Source organism: Limanda limanda, chromosome 12 (assembly GCF_963576545.1).
Source record: "Limanda limanda chromosome 12, fLimLim1.1, whole genome shotgun sequence".
Lineage (NCBI taxonomy): Eukaryota > Metazoa > Chordata > Actinopteri > Pleuronectiformes > Pleuronectidae > Limanda > Limanda limanda.
In genome coordinates this window covers 9863493-9887357 of record NC_083647.1, presented here as the reverse complement: position 1 = coordinate 9887357, position 23865 = coordinate 9863493, and the positions used below count along the sequence as shown (strand labels likewise).

Sequence of the window (23865 nt, the reverse complement as noted above, 5' to 3'; positions counted from 1 at the left end):
CCAATTTGCTAATTTAAACATCAGTCTAGAAAAACAGTCTTGCCCCAAACCTTCTGGGTCTGGGCTGTCTAGCCTTCACTTAGGCTCTGCCTCACTTTCTGAAATTGAATGCACTGCAAATTTTGGATGTGGCATGGATTCCCATGCAAAGGTGCATTTGTTGTGTGATTTTGTAGTTTGTTTGTTTTTCTGTTTCGTTATCTGTGTCTTATCTGTTTTTGTGATGTAAAAAGATTAACAAAATATTCAAAAAAAGAGTCAAGCTGTTTGCAGGATGATAGATGACACAGAAGAGTGAAATCTAAAATCAAAATCCTTCTTTATTTATTGTTTATGAGTGAATCAGTGTATTTCTTGTCATCCAAGGGGCCACGTGGATCCCTTCAGGGGCCCCTGCACACGCCTGGACTCCACTGTGGAAAGCTGTGTGTTTCAAACTGAACCGGGTCGTGTGTGGGATCGTTTTTTTTTTCCTCTTGGCATGACCAAGTTGAACTAACGGAAAAGAAAAAAAGCACATGCGCATTCGGTCCGAGCTCCAGCGGAGTCGCCATTGCCTCACAGGCGCTGTAGTTCAAGTTTTCCTCCCCACACATGGAAAGTCAGTTATGCGGAGATAATAAAAAGACTTCAAGCCCCAGCGACGGCCGCGGCTCTTTCTCCTCGTCGAGCAGAGGAGGAGGGGGGGAGTAGTCCCAGCTGGAAGAAGGATAATAAGATGCGCATGAATTTACAATCTGGAATAAAAAGATAAGCAAGACAAATAAATGGACGGCTCGGCTCTCCTCCGCGGTGTTCGTTGCGTGTAGGCGACGCCGCTGCGCTTTTGGCGTAAAACTACCAGAAGAAGAAGAAGAAAGGTGCAGGATAGTAAAAAAGTTCAGGCTCAGTTGATGGAGTTCAAAAGTTTCTTCAGTCCGCTCACCATGGAGAGGAACGCGCCCTTCGCTCACTGGGAAGGTAAAGTATCATTTCTGGATCATTTCCCCACTCGACGCGTTCGCTGCTTTGCTTTTCCTAACGGGTTCACTTCTACTGGGATGTGCACGTTGGGCTCTTGTATAACTTGTTTTGCTGGAGTTCTCCACTCGGCTCGTGTTCTGCCAGCGGAGCCCGATAGAAAGTGGGAGGGGTGCAGATGTGGAGGAGCCGCGGTTCCAGATGTTTGTGCAGTTTGACCCTCGTGTAAACACAGGAAAAGATGCGCTTTGTCAACTTTAACGCATCGGTGAGGCTTTACGTGTCATGTTTGACTCACGAGCATGGGTCGTGTAGCAGTTATACTTGTGACATGTTTGTTAAAGTCACTAAGAGCTCGATAATACACTTCAGTTTAAACTGTGGCTGCTTTAGCATGGCTCATTCACTTAAAGGCAGTATGGGTTAGCTGAAAGCTAACACTTGGAGGTGGCATGCACACAATAAAAACAATGCAAGGACACAACACAGCACAACATAGCACAACACAGCACAGTACTATATAGAACAGCACAACACAGAACAACACAACACAGCACAAAACAAGACAACCTAACTCAGCACAACACAACACAGCACAAAATAAGACAACCTAACACAGCACAACACAGAACAGCACAACACAACACAGCACAAGACAACACAGCCCAACACAGAACAACACAACACAGCACAACACAACCCAACAGCACAACCGAACACAGCACAACACGCCACAACAAAACAAAACATAGGACCGCAAAACCTAATTAAACCTATAAGTGGTTTAAGAGAGAGGTTATAATTGTGTTTTCAACCTATGACACAGAACACAGAATATATCTTGATAATTATACTGGAGACTTTATATGAACCCATGGCAGAGTGCCACGGACCCCTGGGGACCCGGATCCTCTGTTTGAGAACCACTTTTCACCCCCTTTAAGTGAAAAGCTGTTTTTTTCACAAGTGTTCACATTGTGAAGAGAAAGATCTGATTCATTCATACATCTGAGCTCCACCAGTCATCACTTTCTCCACTGTATTCTGAAAGATGAATCGTTTATTTCTTTGTGAAAACAGCTCTCTGTGTTTGTCCCTGTGTGTGTGTGTTTGTTTGCGGTGACAGGTTTCCTGTGGTCGGAGAGGATTACTGACTTCAGTAAGGAGAGGGAACACCACTGCAGGGTATGAAGCTTGTGGCGGAGATTCTACTGCACACGCCCGCGGATGGTCCCGAGACATTTCCTCCATCACCCTCCCACTTCATTGATGAGTGTGTGGTGTGTGAGCCCAGGTGGGCGGATAGGTCACTACCCTCTTCCTTTCTAAAAGAAACAATGTCACTTTGATAAAAAAACAAACATCCAGTGCTCAGTCACTGCGACTGATGAGGACCAAAGATTCCCCCGGACCAAGAGTTTATCCCCACTCTGAATCCTCCACTATTCAGCAGTTCACGTCGCCATTGGAAGAAACCCAATGTCTGCCTCCTCTCCCCCGTCCTTACCTCGAGCCTACCTCCACTCTCTCCAACCGCACCACCCGCCCTCGTCGCCTGGACCGCTCTACACGCGGCTGTCCAACGGCAGCCACAGCGCCCCGAGCCCCACCAACTCCCGCAGCTCCTTCCACGGAGTGTCCTTCCTGCTGCAGATCGGACTGACCAGAGAGACGGTCAACCTGGAGGCCAGTGACCTGTCGCTGTCCGCCGTGAAGGACCTGGTGTGCTCCATAGTGGACCAGAAGGTAAGGACGCCTTTATTATGAGTCGCACCGTACACATTTTCTTCAAATCCATGGAGACCCACAACAGTTACTTTGTTGTCGAACACTGGCATATTTTGGGGCTTCTGGTGTAGACAACAGATATCAAGGTCAGGATTTCAGCTCGCTCAATACTGTTTACAGTCAAACTTGTTTCTTTATTACATATATAATGCCTGGGTCGTGTGATAGGATCCTGACAAATCAACGAAGGCTACAGCATGACCGAAAAGGCCTGGTCAGGAAGCAAATGCAAGTGTTTCAAAACATCTAAGTTTCTTGCCGTCCAGACTAAAATGGTTTGTTTGGTTGTGTATTTTGTATTTATAAAGCGTTTTTCTAGTCTTGATGACCACTCAAAGCTCTTTACAGTACAGTTTTACATTCACCCACACACACACACATTCATACAGTGCATCTATTAGCAGCACTTTTGTTGTTCTATGAGGGCCAATTCAGGGTTCAGCATATTGCCCAAGGACACTTCGGCATGCAGATGGGAAAGACTGGGGATCGAACTACCGACCTTCTGGTTGGAGGACGACCGCTCTACACCTCAGCCTCAGCGGACCAAAATTCTACCCTGGACTTTTCAAAGTAAAACCAGGCCAGCAGCGTTTCCAAACTTCTCCTTTTTAGGGTCTCTAGTAGGAGAAGGGTGAACACCGGGCGTATCCATAGCAAAGATTGATGTGTTTTCTAACAAAAAAGTATCGTATTGCCTAAAAATTCAATAGCTAATACATTTCAGTCAATGTATTAACTCACAGGAAACCGAAGCATGTTGATCAAACTAGAAACAGAAACCAGGAAAAATACCAGCCCCTAAAATATTGTCCCTTACCTAAAGATTCAGCATTTTCAGTTGCAGAATCAGTTTGTAGAGATGCTCCTGACGGTAACAGAGGCAGAACATGACGATGCACTCTTTTTCTTTTTTTTGCCATCCTCTAACCTATTCATCGGTTAAGGTTTGTTCCCAGAGCAGACGTCCGGGCCTTGTGCCCCAAACATGACTCAGATACCGCAGGAGACACAACAGCACCGATGATCCTCAGGACACCATGTAGTAGCCGCAGTTATTTAGATTGCGGTGTAATGTTGCTGGACTTAACATAATGCAACTGCTCGCATACAAGCTCACATGCACAGAAGTACTCTGTGGTTTTTGCTCGGCCTCCTGTGCGATTTTGGAAGTGCTTCATTTTCCATAACAATTATGATGTGTTGTACAACCTCGGTATAAGAAGTGGCTTTAACCACATGTATAGGCCGAGTCATTCCAGATCATTTGCCATCTTGTATTTGGCCGTGTGAGAATATCTTAAGTCTAAATCAATGGCGCCAGCTTTAATTGGCAGGTTCTTGCTGGTTGGTGCTGAGTGTGGCCTGTGTCTGAGTTTGTGTGTGTGTGTGTGTCTGTTTATAAGTGAAAATAGGGATAAAACATTTACATTTTTGGTTTTCTGATTTAAAGACGCCCCACGCCATGACAGCACAGATGTAATGTCTGATGGGTGGGTGGCTAGCTATATAGGTAGGTGAGTAGATAGGTAGATAAAATGATGGTTGGATGATAGATAGACAGACAGACAGACAGACAGACAGACAGACAGACAGACAGACAGACAGACAGACAGACAGACAGACAGACAGACAGACAGACAGACAGACAGACAGACAGACAGACAGACAGACAGACAGACAGACAGACAGATAGACAGACAGACAGACAGACAGACAGACAGACAGACAGACAGACATATAGACAGACAGACAGACAGACAGATAGAGAGATAGAGAGATAGAGAGATAGATAGAGAGATAGATAGATAGATAAATAGATAGATAGATAGATGGATAGATAGATAGATAGATAGATAGATAGATAGATAGAGAGAGAAAGATAGATAGATAGATAGATAAATTGATAGATAGATAGATAGATAGATATTTCTCTACTTATGCCGGTGCTGTAAACCTGTGACTCAGTTATTTTGAGCCCATGGATCGGCCCTGCCCTTCATAGCTGTGTGGGATTAATGGTGTGTAAAGCCTGTTGGAATAATGAAATGGCTCCTGTGTGCATCCACACGTCGCTGTTTTAAACGCTTGTGAATAATGATGATTGCTCCACTTGTGTCTGTAATTATCATTGACTGGATAAAAAAAGAGGGTGATTAAACAAAGCACTTTTCATCAGCCCCCCAGGATCTGAACATTTAGGTCGGTCAGAGCTGCATTTGCTGCTTGAGGGTGCTTAAAGCATAAACAAGGGGAAAAAAATGAATGAAGCATAAACTTGTGCAGAGCAGCAAGTGGAGGATATTGAAGGAGCAGTCTGTGTTCAGCCTGTGTCCTGTGGTTCCATGTTGTCCAAGTTGGCATTCCAGAGGAGCACGGTAATGTTGTTGTTCTTTACGAGGTCTGCTGATTCTCACTAGCTAGTTATGAACAGTTCTGGTCCGCAGAGCAGAAAATCTCATCACTGCATATTTAAATGGATCCTGTAAAACTGGCACAGTCGCAAGAATCTGTAACAGGAAAAGAGTTGAATTGAAAGCAACTCTTTTAAAGCTACTACACAGATAAATGTGTTTTGTGAGCTGTGAACTAAATTATATGATTGTTGTTTGATGAAATACTTTTAATTCCGGTTTTAATGCCACATTTATTACCCAATATAAAAAATAAATCAACATTTATGGGTTGAACATGGCTCATCCCACCAGCTGTGTTTAAAACTTGCTAAAACCATGCTTATGTAGAGTTAACCATTTTGGACGTCTCTCTAACATGAAATAAATATATTTTTGAAAAAGTTAACACATCTCTAATCAAAGGTGGGCAAACAGTGGCTGCTTGGGAGTGGGAATCTGCAAACCTCGACAATGATGTCTGTGTAGATGGGGTACTGGGGATAAGGGTGGTAGGTAGGTGTGCCATAGCTCCGCCTTCCAACCCTACATTATATGGCATTTTTTGAATATCCAGGAAGAAGCACTTTAGCCAAAACTTACTGCGGAATTTACACTTTAAAGAAAAGCACTGAGGGTTGTTGGTAATCTGCCACAAAATGATCATGATCACATATCGCAACTTTATGAATGTGTATCACTTCATATCACATGCATTCATCCAAAGAGGCCTCAGAGTCCAATAAATTATGGCAGGAAGCTGTCTGATTTATGGCCCACAGTCATGGGAACTTTGAAAGGGCTATATCTACAGTAAACATCTGCACATATAGTGTATCATATACTGTACATCAGTAACACAGGAGAAATCCAGCCAGTTCATCCCCATTATTGTGCATTTCTTTTATTAAACGCTGCCAAATGCAGTGTTCTGCCTCAGCTATTTCATGAAATCAAGCCATATGGCTTTGATATCAATGGAAAATATGAGTGTGAGGCCCTCTGCGCTCTCCAACCCGGCCCTGCCTCTCTATCTTGTTCTGAAATATGTGTGACAACGGTGAGCCTTTCACTAAGTCCGCTCATGCCGGACAGCTTTTCCAGCTGAGGATCCCTGACCCCGGCTCAGCCCTGTTGACAGTCGTCCCAGGATGTCTCCAGTCAGCAGAACCTCAGGTGTCTGTCAGCAGCAGAGGCGAGAACGGAAAAGGGCTTTTAGACCACATGTGGTAATATCTGCATGGAGATGGAGTCTGGCTGGAAGTGTATTCCCCTCTTCATGCTGCTGCCGCTTCCTCCGCTGAGAGCTGGCCTGCTCCACTGAGTGACTCACCGCTCAGCCATGCAACAAACATGGATGCTCGTCCCCAACTGCCCGTTCAGTGTCAGGTCTTTTTCCGCTGTGTCAGCTGTTGTGAAAATTCACAATGGGATTTATTTGTATGCAAATCACATTAGTTATCATGCTGATACCTCGCTGGCCCTCAGCCTTGTATTACAGTGGCAGAGCAAGTTCATCTTCCGGCTGATGATCAGGGTCTCAGTCCCTGGCCAGCAGAGCAAGAGCAGTGAACCAGATTTACTTTCCCCAGTATTCATTTTCATGGGATCCCAAGCTACTTTTGGATCGACATGGAAAGTTAGTTTGTCCACTGTGCACTGTCTCGGGCTTTGGGGTTTTTCCCAATACACATTCAATCAACCTGCACTCCTTCACCCCTCACTGGCCAATTGGATTAGTGAAGCTGCTTAACTAAACACAAGAGTCCCTCTATAGCTTCTATCTGTGTAGGTCTGAATGTATAGTGGGGCGTCGGATTCCAGCTGTTGATATTACCAACACTGGATGAATGTACTGCACAGGATCAGACTGCATTGTCCACTAAGTAGCCTGTATTCCCCACGCCGACTGTGTTTACATTCCTTCATTTACTTTGTGATACACAGAGACGTTGGGCTTCACACATACTCACAGGACTGGAGTTACATCAAGGCCACTTTTCCTTGTGTTGCTACTGATTAAGAAACTGTTGCCTCATAGTTGCTGTGTGTAAGTTCATCGATTCATACAGAACAACCGTGGTAAAGGGAGGGTCTGCAGTAATAAACATGTGGAGTCTTCTTCTGTGTCTTCAAACAGCAACAGCATCAGAAACTTGGAGAAAGCACAGGCTGCCCATGCTGGTTGACCACAGCTGTTTTTCGCTGCCTTTGCCCCAACGTGTAGTTCCATTTTTACAAGAGAGTATATATAAAGATGGACGACGTGTCTCGACTATCTAGAAATTAAGCCTAAATATACCGGATATGAATGGGGCCATTGTGCATTAGGAGCCAGAGTCTTTGAAGCAGCAATCACCAATTCACCATTCGACCATTCATGATTGATGATCATGATGTTTCACCCCATTTATTATACAGCATCAAATAAGTATCTAGAATGGCACTTAGAGATCACATACTTACGCCAAGGTCCAACAGTCCCTTTATGAAACCACATTTAAATTCCACAGATTTTGATGGATCTAAACCAAAATGCACACACTCATAAATATCAGTCCCCTAAACATTCCTGTTTTTATCATCAAAATCCATGATCATACGATGATAAATCAACCAAAATGTTGAATGCAAAAGAAAGTCTTAAAAAAATCCTTGTTACGGCCCCTAAATCGGATACACACAAACATTTTGTGGTAATCTGGGCGGTAGTTTTTGTGTTATCTTGCGAACTCGCAAACAAACAAATGCAGATGAAGACTTGACATCCTCAGGGGAGGTAATGACAAATATATTTTTGAGAAAGGATGTGTTTTTTTGACCTGTTTATTTGACCATTCACTTTGACCATGTCCCATCCACTAACATGGAGGAGGCAGGATTTATGACCTTTACTGCTGCCAGCCCACCAGATGTTGATTGAAATGCTTTGGCTTCACTTTTAGGGAGCAGGCATGTCGTCCATCTTTATATACATCTTTCTATGGGTGTAACCTCAGAGCCCACGCACATAGCTGCTTTAGGTATGTGTGTAACCCTTTTGTACAGAGGCATGATTCCAGTTTTAGACGTATACATTTCATTTCAGAGAATACAACAACCCTGCCTGTGTCTGCAATCTCATTCTTCCACTTTCTTCTCAAAGCTTGTGACCGTAGCTTAAGGACAGAAAGTCTGTTGTCAGCTTTTTTTTGCTTGCACTGCTGCTGCTGTTGGTATCTTTGTGTTCTTCTGTTTTGAAACCTTTTCCGTCGCTGGTTTAACTATAAGATGTGTGAGATCTTTTGCTGCACAACATCAACAACATCTTACAAAACAACTCATGTCCAATTTTCAATGATCCTTTGTATCAAAGACGCTTTTTACTTGCAGAGAAGTAACTTCGCAGACCGGGCACACAAGCCTTTTTCTGCAGCTGCACTCTGGATTCAGTTGTGCAGCTGTAAAACTTCCAGATGTTTGCGTGTGCTCTCTTTATTTATATTGTGTCGTGGCTGTAAGGTTGACATTTCATATCTTTCCTGAACCCTTTGGTTTTCAATCAGTCTCATTGTTTGACGGGGGGTCATGCAGCCCGTTGTAATAGCTGTGTATTGTATAGATTTCTGTACAGCTCATTCCTCTTCCTGCTAAGGCCTCAACCGCAGAATAGATTTGCTTTCTCTCTGTTCCCCCTTACTTATCTGAAGTTTGTTTTGATAGCAGTGGTTGGGACCGCATTCACCAACATTTGTGGTAAAGGTCCACCTTAGTCCAGAACAGCTGGATCCTGATAGGCTTAGTCTCTTAGAGCAGCTACTATAGTTACAGCTCTTGAAATCTGTTGAATACTAAAGAATATTTTGATATCACCACTTGGCACAAGGTTGCTGACTGTTGGCTTGGCTCCTTGAGGACTGTGAGAAAGGATGAAAGGGGCCAGCCAGTGGCGGAGAGACCCTCCCAGTCGGGTACCATCTAGCCCAGATCTAACCCATGATGGCCCGCTGGCGGCTCCTCAGTGGCTCCGAGCAGGACAGCCCCGGTCGGGGTTTCGACTTCTCTGTCTGTTTTTTTGGGGGCTTGATGAATGGGCGCGAGATAAACATCCAAAGCTTCCACTTGTTGAGCACTTCCTGTTTGGTGTCGCCCAAGTCCTCGCGTGCAGCCAGTGAGGGAGCAGTGGCGGGACAAAAGTTCACGACTCCCTGAGAATGACTGCCAGTTAGCAACTCGCTCAGTCGGGACAGGCGGCCAGCTACAGAACATTCCTCCTCAACCAGGCATTTTTGGGGGATGATGTGATGTTGCTTGAGATGGGGTGGGATTAGACTGCTCGGAAACTTAAATATTTTGAAGCTAAACACTTGTTTTGGTAGCACTGAACATTTGCAATATTTGATGGATGCTATAATGCCAACTGGGCCATCTAAACCATTAGATTTAGCCTGTTAATGGGTCAGTATTTAAAAGTAGCTGTAGGGAAGAGAGAAATGTAAAGCTCTTCTCACAGGCTCTAGAAAAAAACAAGAAGCCTTTGAACTCTGGTTCTGCCAGTGCCTTGTACTCACCATGATGTTTGTTGTATTATAATTTATTTTATAAAGTAAAAAAGCCAAAAATCTGACATGTTTTTCATCAAATTTTGTACATTTTGTAACAAAATATTTCTTGAGACTCCAAAAGTTATTTGAATAATGTAAATGTTTTTAGTTGTTGAGATATGCCCATGCAACTCTGCTACCTTGTTACAACCCTGTTACAGCTCCGTACGTTTTCAACACGTTTTGCAACACAGGTTGAAGTAATGTGATGACGTCATCCAGTGCGCTGAATGTGATGAAGCAAAAGAGAGAAGCTTTAAGAAAAATTAATCTTAACTAAATTACTCAATAATTAACTTACTAAATATTGTAGTTATCCCCCGCCAAGGACGTTGTGTTCTCACCCCTGTTGGTTTGTTTTTTAGACAAAAACTACAGGATGGATTACCATGAAACTAGTGGAATGATGTGGTTTGGGTCTGGGAAGAACCTATTTCAATGCAGATCTGGATCAGGGGGCGGATCAAGGAACATTGTGAGATGCAATTTGATGCTTCGTGATTGAATTTAAGGGAACAGTCGGGCCTTGGCTGAGGTAGGAACTCTACTGAGTACCATTCTAGTTGTTATTTCAGATTCATTTAAAAATGATCTTGCCAACAACAACCTCCCTTGGTTAGGGGCCGGCAGCTGGAGGGTTAAACCTAAAATATTACTAGTTCCTTTGAGTACTTGTCCTTATAGGATGTTGCTGCATTGTCAGTGCAAATGAAAATGTTGTGAACGGCAGCTGCCTCAGCCACAGGTTCCTTTGGTCAGTGGTGCTGTGACTCCCAGGTCTGGGTGAGGGCTGTACATCTGCCTCTGTAATTACTAAGACAAAGGAAGTTTTGAGTCTGAAACATAGAGAAAAATTTCAGAGTGCTATTACCTCTAAGTAATATCACTTGGATGATGCAAGGTAACACTTGGCAGAGCGAATGAGATCGGCTCAACATTCCTCTTCAAGATTATTTAGACTGAGTTACAGGAAAGAAGACTGTTTAAGCCAAAGTTGTTGTGATTAGAACCAGAAAACTTTGCTTTAGTGATTATGGAAACAATAACTGACTGTAATCCCTCAGTGTTCGAGGTTGTGATCCATAATTTCAAAATGTGTCTATAGGCTAAGAGAGCAAGCGAGAATGAAAGGAGAGGAAACTGAGAAGAGAAAATAGCAAGAAAGGAGGGTGCAGATGGAAAATGGAGGGACTGCACTTCACATTGACCAGAGCGGACTGAAACACACGGGAAATAAATCACAGCCATCTCCCTCCCCCTCTCCCTCCCTCCCTCCCTTCAACAGTATAAGTCCACATCTGCATGTTCCTATGGAGCTGGCAGCCATATTTCACCCCAGAGGACGTCCCAACAGCACAGGGCTCTATGTGTGATATACATGGAGCCAGACGTTTCCTGGAAAGCACATTCAGCTCCCTCTCAAGAAAAAACAGGTCACCCCTGAATCAAAATATTCACTGTTGGTGTTGGTTCTGAATATGCACTGTTACAGCCTTAGGCCTTTTTCAAGCGTAGATGGTTTACAGTGTTCATTTGTAGGCATACTGGTGTTATCCAATGTTTTCTTTTCTGATATCACAATTAGGAGAAGTAAGTCCTCCATGTTCAACTTAAAAGACCTACTTGCAGGAATCTATCAATTTCCAACAGCCTTGGAGTAATTTGCGGAAAACAGAGTAAAAGAGAGAGACAGAAGAAAAAGGAAGAAAAAAAAATGTCTCTGAAGTTAAGTGAGCGAAGTAATTTCGACCATCTGCAGTGCACATTTCTGCCGCCTCGCTCTCCTTTAAATGTAAAGTGGCAAGGCAGAACGCAGGGCCCCGGCCACAAGAGTCAGCGAATGACAGAGTGGAGAAGAGTGGTCCCCGTCGGAGAGATGAAGAAGAAGGGGGCAGGGGAGGCTGCATGGGACGGCCCTGTTGGCAGGCCTCATGCGGGGGCACAGGGGGGGGTTGTGGCCGCTGTACTCCTGATGTCCGATGCCAAAACCATCGGTAGGCGGGCCGCTCCTGCCGCCGCCGAGTGCCGCTTTGCTTTGGATTTTCTGCGCTTCTAGGTTGCACCAGAAATGCCCTTCAGCACACTTGACTTTAGCCAGGGCCGGGTGATAATCTCGCATTACTCCAATCTCTGCTGATGCCACGTGAACGGGCTTTGATTGTGATTATATTGAAGTGGCAGGCAGCCGTAATTTCTGGCGACTTTGTCCTTGTGAAGCCAACCACATGTGGGGATTTCCGAGTACTTCCTGAGAGACCACCGTCAGTTTCCATTCACAGGTTTCTAACCATGTGCTGAACACAGATCCCTGAAAGAGGATATTTCTTTACTTTTATTAATTTACTCATTAACGGCTCGAGTTTCACCTCGTTCCACCTTCACTGCTTCTGCGAACGAACTCAGCTCACTTGCAGGACTTCAACCATGACCATAGCTGAATGGAGGAGGTTTAAACTTGGCTTAATGACAAGAACAGGTCCATATGAACCTATGCAAACTACTACCACGAACCACTAATACCCAATAACATCTGGCCTTTGTCTGTATTGGGAAATAATACAAAGGGCATTCACTCCCAGGTCAAATTACTCTGCAGTACACATAGGTTTTTATCGGAATGGAAATATGTCACCTGGGTGAAGTTTCTAATTTGGTAAGGCAGCAAGGCGATGTCAAAAACCTTCTTTTTAAAGGAAGTAAAAGTGGTTCAAGTGAAATAGATCTTGAATAATATTAATATGACATGAGTCTCAGTTTGCTTTGCACATTAGAAATGGCCTTTAGAGTAGAGAGTAATTTTAAGTATCTGTACTTCTACTTTAGTAAAGAATGTGTGTACTTTTTACACCTCTGCAAACAGATTCGCCAGACTATCATTGAGTCCGGTCCAATGAAATGATTGGTCGTGTTTATACCGTTTATACTGCGAGGGCCATTAAAAAAACCAACCCTGCCTTTAATCACTAATGTTGCTTCTCTGAACCGGACAACCCTTCATTTCATGCGCCCGGTACAAGCAGATGTTATAATCATGACCTCAGCAGATCTGTCAACAGCTACAAGTGCTTCCAGTGTCCGGCGATGGAGAGCGTGTCCTGTGTGTTGCAGCTACACAGTCGTATATGTGAGGAATTATCGATCCCGGCAGAATGAGCCGGTTGCAGAACGTCTTCCTCTGTGCTGTTTTCTTAGCACTGTTTGCCTTTCCTGTTTTTTTCAGCGCAGCGGGTGATCTGTCAAACTGATAGGAAGGTGGCCACAATATATGATACCACAAGTTGTTGACAGAATAAGAAGCCTTGGGTAAAAGGGCATATAAGAAGCAGCTTAACGAAAAACACCACCGGCCAAAATTGGAAGGAAGAGCAGTCGTGTAATAATCCTGCCTTTGTTTGATTTGTTTTTGGAACCCAAGCGAAACAGTCAGCCACTCAGCATGACCCCTTTTGTCGCTGTGTGTCCTCCTCCAGCCGAGCTTTGCCGCCGTTACGGTTAGTTCCCCCCTCGGAGCCGCTCCCTGTTTCCATATTCTCTCTGTGCTCCCGCTCTCCAATCTGCTGTGGTCGGTGGAGCAGCGCTGCCTGTGTGTGTGTGCCTGCGTTCAAATGGCTTTTCCCTACGCTGCACTCGCAATTACTCTTGTCTGTGTGTTTAAACACTCTGAGAAACTGCCTCTGCGTTGAAGACGTCGGTGACAGCCTGGGTGTTGGAATTTGGCCGGACTCTGGGTTTAGTTTAAACAAATTTTTTTATTATGTAGGTGCTATTGTATTTCAACAAAAGAACCTCTGTATAAGTAAGTTCTTGTTATTAATCATGAAGAAGTAGAAAGCCTCCAGCGGCTGTAGTCCCTGCCCAACTTATTACATGCAACGCAGAGCAATTATGAATATTTCGGTCAAACAACAGCAGTGTGTTCCTACATCTGTGTGATTACGGCCCACCCTCAGACCTCCTGCTTCACCAGAATAAGAGAAAGGGCCGTCACCATCAATTTCGCACAAATTCCCCCAGGGTCACTTGTTTTATTTACCCCGTGTGGCAGTGAATCTGGTGGCTTGTCCTCCCGCATCTCCAGTCCAAAGAGAGGGGGAGATGAAGTGTATCTCTGAGGTGGAGGGCCCCTGGTGGAGGATCGCAGCGGGACAATAACTCATCAGCGGCGAGCGGAGGCCCGGCCAAGCAAGCATGTCTTAGATCACACTGCTCTCTTCCTGAGAGGCTCTGGATCCTGTGACTCAGCCTTCCTCTCCTCTGCCTGATGTCTGGACACTGCATGCATTACTCACACACTCATAGTATATACACAGATGCGTGCATGCAAACACCCTCACGTGTGCGGCACATCGTCATCTAGGAAGGATGAGTAAGTTTCTGTCATGTGTGTAAAATAGAAATTATTAGAGCTATTAGGCCACAAGCCACCTGGCCTCCATTGGAGATACACAGTGGCAAGTAACCAACAAGTGACCTCACCGCAATTATCCTCCCACTCCACTTCAGTGCAACTGTACTTGAGGCCAAAGTACCACAGAGGAGTATTGTTTCTCTGGATCCAAATAATCAAAAATGCCTGTTGAAATAATTAGGGGCTTTTCTTTGGAGAGCTTCGCAGCGCCGTGTGTTTGTAGGAACACAGAGAAATTTGGCTGGAAACCCTGAGCGATTGTGGTGGATGTAAATTGGGTAAGTGGTATAGCTTTGTTAGAGTCTCCTGATGATTTGAAGAGGTTTAGGATGACAAGTGTAGAGTCTCCTGCTTATACGCTGTGGTCTGGATGTGGCCCTGGACCTGAGCTCAGCGGTCAGAGTTGTGATTCCACTTTGTCTGCACCAGAACTCTAGATGCGCTCATGTTCGCGAAGGCTGCAGTGACTCAGACGCACACACACACACACGCACACACACACACACACACACACACATACACACACACAGCTCTCCGCTTACAGTCAGAAGTTAATTAAATGCATATAAATTCTTGGTATTTTCTCAGACCCCTGTGTTTCTCATCTTACTGCGTCTCAGCCAGACTTCGGTGTTCCTACTTTTGTGAAACATGCATTCAAAGAATCCAACGTTGTCTTGAGAGTTCTGATGTGTTGGTAAAACAATAAGTGGCTTTGTCATGATGTTGACACTTATTCACAGGAAGCTGCAGAATCAGCATGTTGGCAGGAAGAGTCACAGCTGAGGCGTTGATAATAATAATAATAATATAATAAGTTTTCGAAAGTGCGTTTACATTGTGTTATGGACAGTAACTATATACTCCATTACTGAACATGAGTACACATTTGTGGTACTTGAACTTAACATTGGTATTTTGGCAACTTTCTACTTCTACTCCTCTACATCTCAGAGGGAAATGTACTTTGTCACTCCACTTGTCTGACAGCTTACTCTGATATTCATATTCTAACGAACCAATCACCACAAAGGCATTAAGCACTAGCCTATCAGACGCGTATCAGAGGTGATGGGTATATGTTGTGCACCCTGCACTACACCACTGACTACATTTGTCTGACAGCTTTACTTTTCAGATGTCGGGGTAAACCATCTCCAGGTGTATTGATGTTGAATGTTTGTGATAAACTGAAAAATGGACTGTTCCTTTGTTTGTTGAGAAAATTCTAAATCAACTCCTTAAAAAGCCTCTTGAATTAACTGTAAAATGCAGAATATAAAATAGTTCAAATGAGCTCCACCTTAAACGACTACAGCAGTAAAAGGCAACATACAGATGAATTCTGTAATATTAAACCAAAAACAACAAATAAAATAGGTTCACATTTAAGTGGACTGTCAATAATTTGACTTTTTATAATTTAGCTACATTGTGCTAAAATTGACAGGTTTTCAGACGGATTTGGAGTTAAGATTTATTTCACTCACTGAGAAGTATCAGCATCATTCACGCTGAATTTACACTCCTGACGAACAGACTGATTCGCTCTGCGATGATACAGTAGAAGAAAAAACAACCTATGAATGAGCAATGAGCCATGTACAGCCACATGGAAGGAAACGAGTTAGTCAGAGTCGAGTGAGAAAGTCACAGCTTCTCTCGCCGCACTCCTGACCACATGAGTTTCCTCTCTGCTGCTTTAGTTTGTTGCTTTTAGTGGAGTCTTCCTCCTGAGGTGGAAAAGAAGCTGACTTGAGTTAAGGCGAATGAGGCGCAGCACATATTATGAATGTCTTGTGAAGGGTGATGGGATACTTCATCCTGCATGTGTACAGAGATACTTGCTCAAATACAACCCATGTGAGGGGGATGCTTTGTCAGCTACACAGACTTTCCTCTTCCAGCTGTAGACTGTTTGTCTTGGCCCATGTCTGCAAACGCCGGAGCAAATAGTTTGATGTAATGCACCACTGACATAGAGCATGTATCTCTGCCTCTCTCTCTCTCTCTCTCTCTCTCTCTCTCTCTCTCTCTCTCTCTGAGCAGTGTAAGGCAACCTGCAAAATTATCTAAAATATATTGCTGACTTAATTAAAAGTGGGAGCTGTGGTAATCAATGTGGTCATCTTCTTTATAATGTGAAGGGATTTGTAAACTGTTGAATAAAGTTTTATTCAGCTTTATTTCTAGGATGATCTTGTTTGAATTAGAGCTAGCCACATTAATGAGCTGTGTATTGGAGTATACAGTATAATGACAGTTCATCTATAATCTGCATTACTAGTTATTATTGTAGTTTTAGTTTGGGTCTCTAAAATGCACTAGGTCTGGGACAGATATTCAAGGAATAGTGCAACATTTCGGAAAAAATGTTTAACTCTATTTAGCCATGATGTGAGTTTCATGTTTCCCTCACCCCCCCTGAATTCAAACAGCACAGTTATTTCATGCTTTAGATGTGGCATTTAAGTGGCCGGTCTGAATCTGCCTGTTTGGAATGGTCTGTTTGTTTGGCCTGTGGTGGCGCTGGTTGCAGCTTTTCTTTCTGAAACCGTAAAAGTGATCTGCAGTAATCGAGAGTGCAGCAAATAAGGAGCGACTGCAGGACTCAGAACTCCACAGAACCCTGAAAGCTGCACCCCCGCTGCTGCACAAAGAGCTGTTCACCTGTGAAGTCAGAGTTCAGTGAGCAGAACCCCTAACTGGAGAACTGGTTGTTATGGACACGCCTGTTGTCGTGGACTCATCAACAACTTATGTTGATGAGTCCAAGCTGTTGCTGCTATAGAGCACTTCTTGTCTGTTTATTGAAATTAATACTGAACATATCTAGTGTCCAGATGGCACAGAATTCAACACTGCACTTCCTCGGGCACTTAACAATACACATGACAAGTGTGAAGCTGATAAGATGAACAGTTCTCTTCATTTCCTCGGTTTCCTCCGGGTACTCCAGCTTCCTCCTGCAGTCCAAAGACATGCAGAGTGGGGTTAGGTCAACTGGAGACTCTCAATTAATCAAAGGAGTGAATATGAGGGTAAATGGCTGGTTTGTCTCTATATTGTATGTTGACCCGGTTCCCAACCTCTCACCCAATGTCAGCAGAGATTGGCTCCAGTATATACAGTAGGTAAGGATTCGCAAGAATATATGCTCACTGCTTAGCCCCTATAAAGTTGGGATATCAACTCTTCTTGATAGAAAACCTTGAAATAATGTCTTTGAATTGAATGGGATGTATTTTGGTTGTAATGATAATCAATACATTATATTGAATTTGCTCAATTTCTACGCCACATCGAGGACACTGGCACCATCAATGTGAATTATCCAGAAATCATGCAGCCAAATTATATGGAAACTGTTAAAGCAGGACCCGAATACCAGAGAGTTTCCAACATGCCGTCGCTGATGCCCACGTCTAGTAATCGTTTGATTGGCTGCGCATGTGTTTCTCCAGCGGCGCTGCGTGGAAACAACTTTTGCTGCGCATTACTTTAATAATATATAATGAAAACAGATACAATTCCAAAGTTGACTTTCATAAATTAACACAGTTTTCCACACTTTGTTTGATGTGACTTGAACAAAGTAATTACACAGCTCTCTCCCCCCCAAGGTTCGCGTGCAGCACATAATTGGATTTTCCAATGCGTTCGTTAGACGAGTTCTTGAAGTGGATTTTCCTCTGTTGTGGGCATCGACGTGCACCTCAAAGTCAAATAATGTTTCCCCCATTGTTTTGACACGGAATACTGTTTTCCTATTTGTGAAAGCCGCACTGCAGCTCAGTGGAACCTCTGGTTTCATGAGTGACTGAGGAGCACGTTGATGCAGCACATGTTATCTATTAAATCTGCTCTGCATGAATGTCACCCAGTCTTGCTCTCTGAGTTATTTACCAAGTTTGAATATAACATATGTAATTTGTTTCACACTTCTTATTGGCCCGTTCTTTTCTTCAGATGAATAAGAGGAAGAGAAGTCAACATCCTGTGTCTTCTGATGTAGGTCTCTGGGGCAGCAGTGTGATCTGTGTATCAGCACTGTTAAATCATTGCGGGGTTATTAGTCAATGGACTTATTTATCCGGTGAATAAAAGCACCTTGTGTCATTCTGATCTTATGATAGTTCTTTATCTTGCCACCTCAAGCTAAACCAAGCGGCGGCTCCTTCCTCCTGACTGTTTCACAAGAGCCCTGTACCTTGATGAAAATATTTAGGTTCAGACCTCTTGAGGGAGGTTGGTTGGATAATCCCTCAGCCTCTGCTTGTGTCTGTATAACAGTAGTCTTCAGTGCTGGCCTGAGTGCCATGCTCAAAGGCACATCAGAAGCATTTGCTGAGTAAGTCTGATGCTTATTCACTTGCAGAGTTTCCCAGCTGGACTTTGGATTTGAACTGGCGCATGGACAAGAACACGTCTTAAGTTTTCCATCCACTCCAGCATTTCAGGTTTATTTCTTCTGATGTACTGTCTGCAGTGAAATGCCAGGGCAATAGCAAAATGCTTTAAATGTTATATGAAGTACGTGATGGAACACATTGCATAGTGACAACTGTAGTATCTATTTAAATATATAAAATTCTGGCTCTCTCTGATTATAATTTCCAGATCGAGACTTAAAAATGGGGTGAGCCAGCAAGTGAACATTGTGAAAAACAAATCACATGATGACAACTTGCCAATGGACACATGACAATTATGCAGAATTTGGAAAAACTCTTTATATCCGCTCCCCCCCACACACACATTTTTAAATGCATCCACTTTGAAGAGTGTTATTGAAAAGCTCCATTGTTGGTGGCACTGCTGACTGAGGACATATTAAAAAAGTTAAAATGATCAGCCTATTAATGACTTAGTTGTTTGACAGAGAAATAAGCAGTTGTTCTGATAATCTATTAATTGTTTAGAGTCATTTCTTTAAAGGAGACATGTGATTCTTTTTCAGTGTTTCTTTACTCTAGTTTGTTGTACAGGTTTCAACAACATACTCAAAGTCTGCAGTTAAAGGGAGTTTAACTGCACACACACTCACACACAGAAAACACTGACACCTTTTTATCTTTACCCACATTTAAAAAACCCTTGCATACGTGCTAATTTCGATGGAAAAGCGGTATTAGTTCATCTGGCATGGCCCCTCACAAAGCCAGGTATGGTGAGAGCAGAGACTAATATGTTGTTCACGTGCTGGAAGGGGTTGACCAATCACAACAGAGTGGGCCAGCTGGCCAATCAGAGCAGACTGGGCTTCACCAGGAGGGGGGGGCCTTAGAGAGACTAAAACCAATAGTCCTCCACATGTGTGTGGCCCGCTGCCAGACTCAGAAAGGTGTGAGGAAGCCGGAGGTCAGGCAGCATACTTTTCCTCACTGTAATCACATGGTCATCAGTCAGAGCCGGTGCACCGCTCGCAGCGCCGCTTCCTCTTTCTGCCACCCACCTCCGCCACACATCACACACATCAAGCTCAGATGTCTAAACCACATAATCATGTGCACGCTGTTCTTTTGCAACGCAAGCTCTTGTTGTCCTCTGTGACTGAGAGTCTCCACACGTTGGATTTATATGTGTAGCTGCTTAAGACATGCACTGAAGTCTGTGCATTTTCCTGACATTTTTCCAGAGTATGTGAGGACGCAAATATCACGAGTGAGTTGCTCCAGACACTTTTCCTGAACTTTACCTGACAGGCCCCTATTAAAGTGTCCGAGCACTTAACAGCTCACTCACAGTAGCTGATGATAAAGGCTAACTGCAACACATATCGGACGCATAAAGGGACAAAAAGAATACAAATATGTCAGGATGAAAAAGAGGAGCCACAAACGTAGAAGACGCTGATGAAGATGTCCACTTGGAAAGACAACTAGATTTGAGAGCTTTTTGGGATAAGGGCCGAAGCTGGTGTCAATCTGCAGTAAACCAAAACACGTTTTTCTATTGCGTCGTGTTTTACCCCGGCCCCACCCCTCACCTGGATGATCTGTATTTTTTCATGTGTTGTGAACTCGTCTGACAACTGGACAACTTCCTGCTGCGTTCAAGTCTAAAGAAATTACGTACGTTTCAAGGTGATAGGAAAGAAATTGAGTGTGACATTCAAAACAACCCCAGCCCCTCCCCTCCGTATTAAAATCACATTTATCATTAGATGCAAATGGCGGAGTTATGAGTCACTTTCCAATGTGTTATTTTGAGCTTTGTCAAACAGCTACAATCACTTGCACACTTGATTATTCAAACCAGACTTATCCCACCCAACCCAGATCATCTCCCTTCTTTTCCTCTCCTCTCCTGCCTCTCACTCTCTTTCCATCTAACAGGATTTAGCATATCAATGGAGGATTAGTGCGTTTAACAAAAGCTTACTACAGCAAAGCCCCTTTCCACTCGTCTTTCCAGGCTGACTTGTGGACCTCACACACAGCTCCTCTGCGGCCGGGGTCTTTGGTGTGCGTGTGTGGTCGCGGCTGCTCCTCTGAATGGATTTGCGTTAGAAGATGACAATAGACATGCTTAGTCACTACGGGCCTTGGAGACCAACGTGCTAGCATGTGCGGGTGAGGGTGTGTGAGGGTGTGTGTGTGTGTACGGGAGCACAGTGGAGGTGAATGGTTTGTTTTTACACGCAGGGAGGAGAGATGTGTTGATTTGGGGATTTCTACTTCATATCCCCACAGGTTAGCCATCAATTATAACGTTCATCCGTTTGAACTGAACAACATATTGTTAAAGTGTGCCCCCAACCAGCCCATCTATTGTTCTTGTACCTTCCTCTTGCTTTAATGGACCTTGGAAAAAAGTAGTGCCCTCTGGCCCCGAGTTTGTTACGTGCCGGCCTGCAGATGCTCCTGCTCTGGAATGAGACCTGATCTCTTCACTGGAAAGTGTTTCACAAAGTGCCAACAGGAGGTGTTTTCAGCTGGCAAGATGCTGGCCTGGGCTCCAATTTGTGTGTGTGTGTGTGTGTCGGAGATCAGGCATGTCAGGAGAGTGGAGGAAAACCCCGGCATGACACTGCAGCCGCCTCAGGAAGGATGTTTCCCCCCCCGCCCACCCACCATCCCCGGCCCTTGCCTGTGGTGGTGGTGATGGTTTAGGCCACATCGCATCAATCACCTCAGATGGTGACAGGATTTCGGATGTAGCTGTGTCAGAAGCAGCCGGCGAGTTGGAAACGTTCCATCACTTGGCCACGTGCCTCGGTGTTGAGCTCTCAGAGCCGAGCAGAACTTTCTCCTTCACAAACTGTTTCCGTGTAATTATTTCCTTCTCCTGTCTTTGTGTCTGCAGCAGCTGAATTATCTTTGTACAATGGAGGTCAGAACCATTAACAAAAAGTAGCATTAAATATGTCTTATATCTCACAAAAACACAGCACAGGCCCAAAGTGCAATCCTGCAATGTTGATAGTTTTGGTTTTGAGATATGTGATAAGAGGTGAATTGAATTGAAAAATATATATTTACTTATTTTGAAATTTTCAGGGTGTGTTCTTAAGAAATAATAGTGCAGGTTACTGACTGACACTACAGCCTAATTACCTCCATCAAGGAGGTAATGTCTTAACCCTTCTCCTTTTGTTTGTTGGTTGGTAGTTGATTTGCTTGTTTGTTTGTCAACAAGATTAGACAAAGACTCATGAATGGATTTCCTGAAAACTTAACATGACTTTACGTCAGTGCACCCGGCTCCAGTTCATGACCTGGTTTGTCTCGGTTTGGTTTGGCCCAGACTTCTGCAATGACGGCGACAGATGCTGTTGTCGAAGACCTTGGATGTGCCAGAATGGCCAAAAGTGGATTTTTCTGTGTGCACCTTTATTATAACATACACCGAATGCAATACTTTACTGAAAAACATTTTTCAAGCATTTTTATCATGATTATTCCTGGTTTGCATTAAGATATCAATGTATTAATGGAAAAGTGGGAATAAAATACTCAAGATTTGAATTTAAACTTATATATTTACTTATTTTGACATTTTCAGGGTGTGTTCTTGAGAAATAATAGTGCAGGTTACTGACTGACACTATAGCCTAATACCTCCATCAAGGAGGTTATGTATTAACCCATCTCCTTTTGTTTGTTGGTTGGTTGTTGATTTGCTTGTTTGTTTGTCAACAAGATTACACAAAGACTCATGAATGGATTTCCTGAAAACTTAAAGATATAACTCATTAAATGAATAAACAGTTAAACATGCCTGAAACTCCAAAACTTCACCCACTCCCCATTGGCATAGGGCCGGGGGAGTAGTTAATAAATGAATTCTCATTTCTGAGGGAACTATCCCTTTAATGCAGCAGTTTCGAGAAGAATATATTATATATATATATACATTTATTATGATAATTATTAATATTGACAGATTTGTCATTTATTATTAGTATTATTTATTCATTTATCAAGTTTTGTCTTGATATAAGGTTTTGCCGGATAGCCCAGCCCTACTGTTAGCCCTTGGTGTAGCTATGATATGACCGATGTCTATGGTTGTGTGCAATACATTTTTTTATCGGATTCTACTTTACATCACATCCTTTGCTGTGTAACAGTTGTATATCATTTCCACTCTGAGGTTCTGATGCTATATATTGTTTATTTCGAGAATATATTGAACTGACATGAGTCGTCTAGTATAAACCCTGTGTTTTCCTGAGCGATTAATCTCTCTCACTGTCTCTGGATGTGTGTTTGTTGGTGGTCAAAGGGCTGCAGGTGTCTTCTGCGTCCCGTGCACAGACACCATCCCAGCCTCAGGGCTCCTGGGCCGCAGTGGCATTGTTCTTGTGTGGCCCATTGTGTGTGACCCGTGTTCAGGGGGAAACAGCTGGTAGATCTTCCAGTACCAGCCTGCTTGGCATTGATCCTGACGCTCGGGCTTTGGTGTAAAATGACAGTGCCCCAATTCCTGAATTCCTACACTCAGGACATCCATCTACTGATGATCGGCTTTTTCCACTGGTGTTCGAAACGGCATTCTTCTGGAATTTGTGTATTTGTAGAAGTGATATTTGCATAAACATACTTTCTTAGCTCTATGCTTATGATAAGAACCCTGCTCTCCAAGAGGCTGAGCTGCCCTCAGTACAGGAAGTGACTCAGTATTGACTGGCGCTGCACTTCCTGTGCGCTGATTCTCCTCTACTCCTCACAGGATGTTTACCTCCTCCTCCTCCTGCACGCCTCACTCTCCCGCCCTCCTCCCCGCCCCCTTCCTCTGTCACATGACTTTACGTCAGTGCGCCCGGCTCCAGTTCATGACCTGGTTTGTCTCGGTTTGGTTTGGCCCAGACTTCTGCAATGACGGCGACAGATGCTGTTGTCGAAGACCTTGAATGTGCCAGAATTGCCAAAAGTGGATTTTTCTGTGTGCACCTTTATTAAAACATACACCGAATGCATTACTTTACTGAAAAACATTTTTCAAGCATTTTTATCACGATTATTCCTGGTTTGCATTAAGATATCAATGTATTAATGGAAAAGTGGGAATAAAATACTCAAGATTTGCTCATAATGCTCTGCAGCTGTTTTTTACGAATGAAAATAAATGTCGGCCACTAATATTAATGGTGGAAGGGAAATTGAGTATCAGTTGTCAGTGAAGGGTCGTCTTCGTGGCATTTCCTCTAACTTCATGCTGTAGACTGTCTGAGAGACGAAAGCAAGTCTTAGCAGGAGCTCACTTCCTGAGGTTTCAAAATACTCCT

General features: G+C 43.7%; 1 protein-coding gene across 1 annotated transcript in view; it reads left to right on the top strand.

Annotated features, from left to right (window-relative positions):
- The first annotated feature begins 774 nt into the window (after positions 1-774).
- Positions 775-23865, top strand: part of prkd3 (protein kinase D3) — a 46811-nt gene continuing 23720 nt past the window's right edge. The window contains exons 1-2 of the mRNA XM_061082685.1: positions 775-960; positions 2087-2706. Of these exons, the coding sequence (XP_060938668.1) occupies positions 2440-2706 (267 nt within the window). The 5' untranslated portion in view covers positions 775-960; positions 2087-2439. The remainder of the gene's footprint in view (positions 961-2086; positions 2707-23865) is intronic.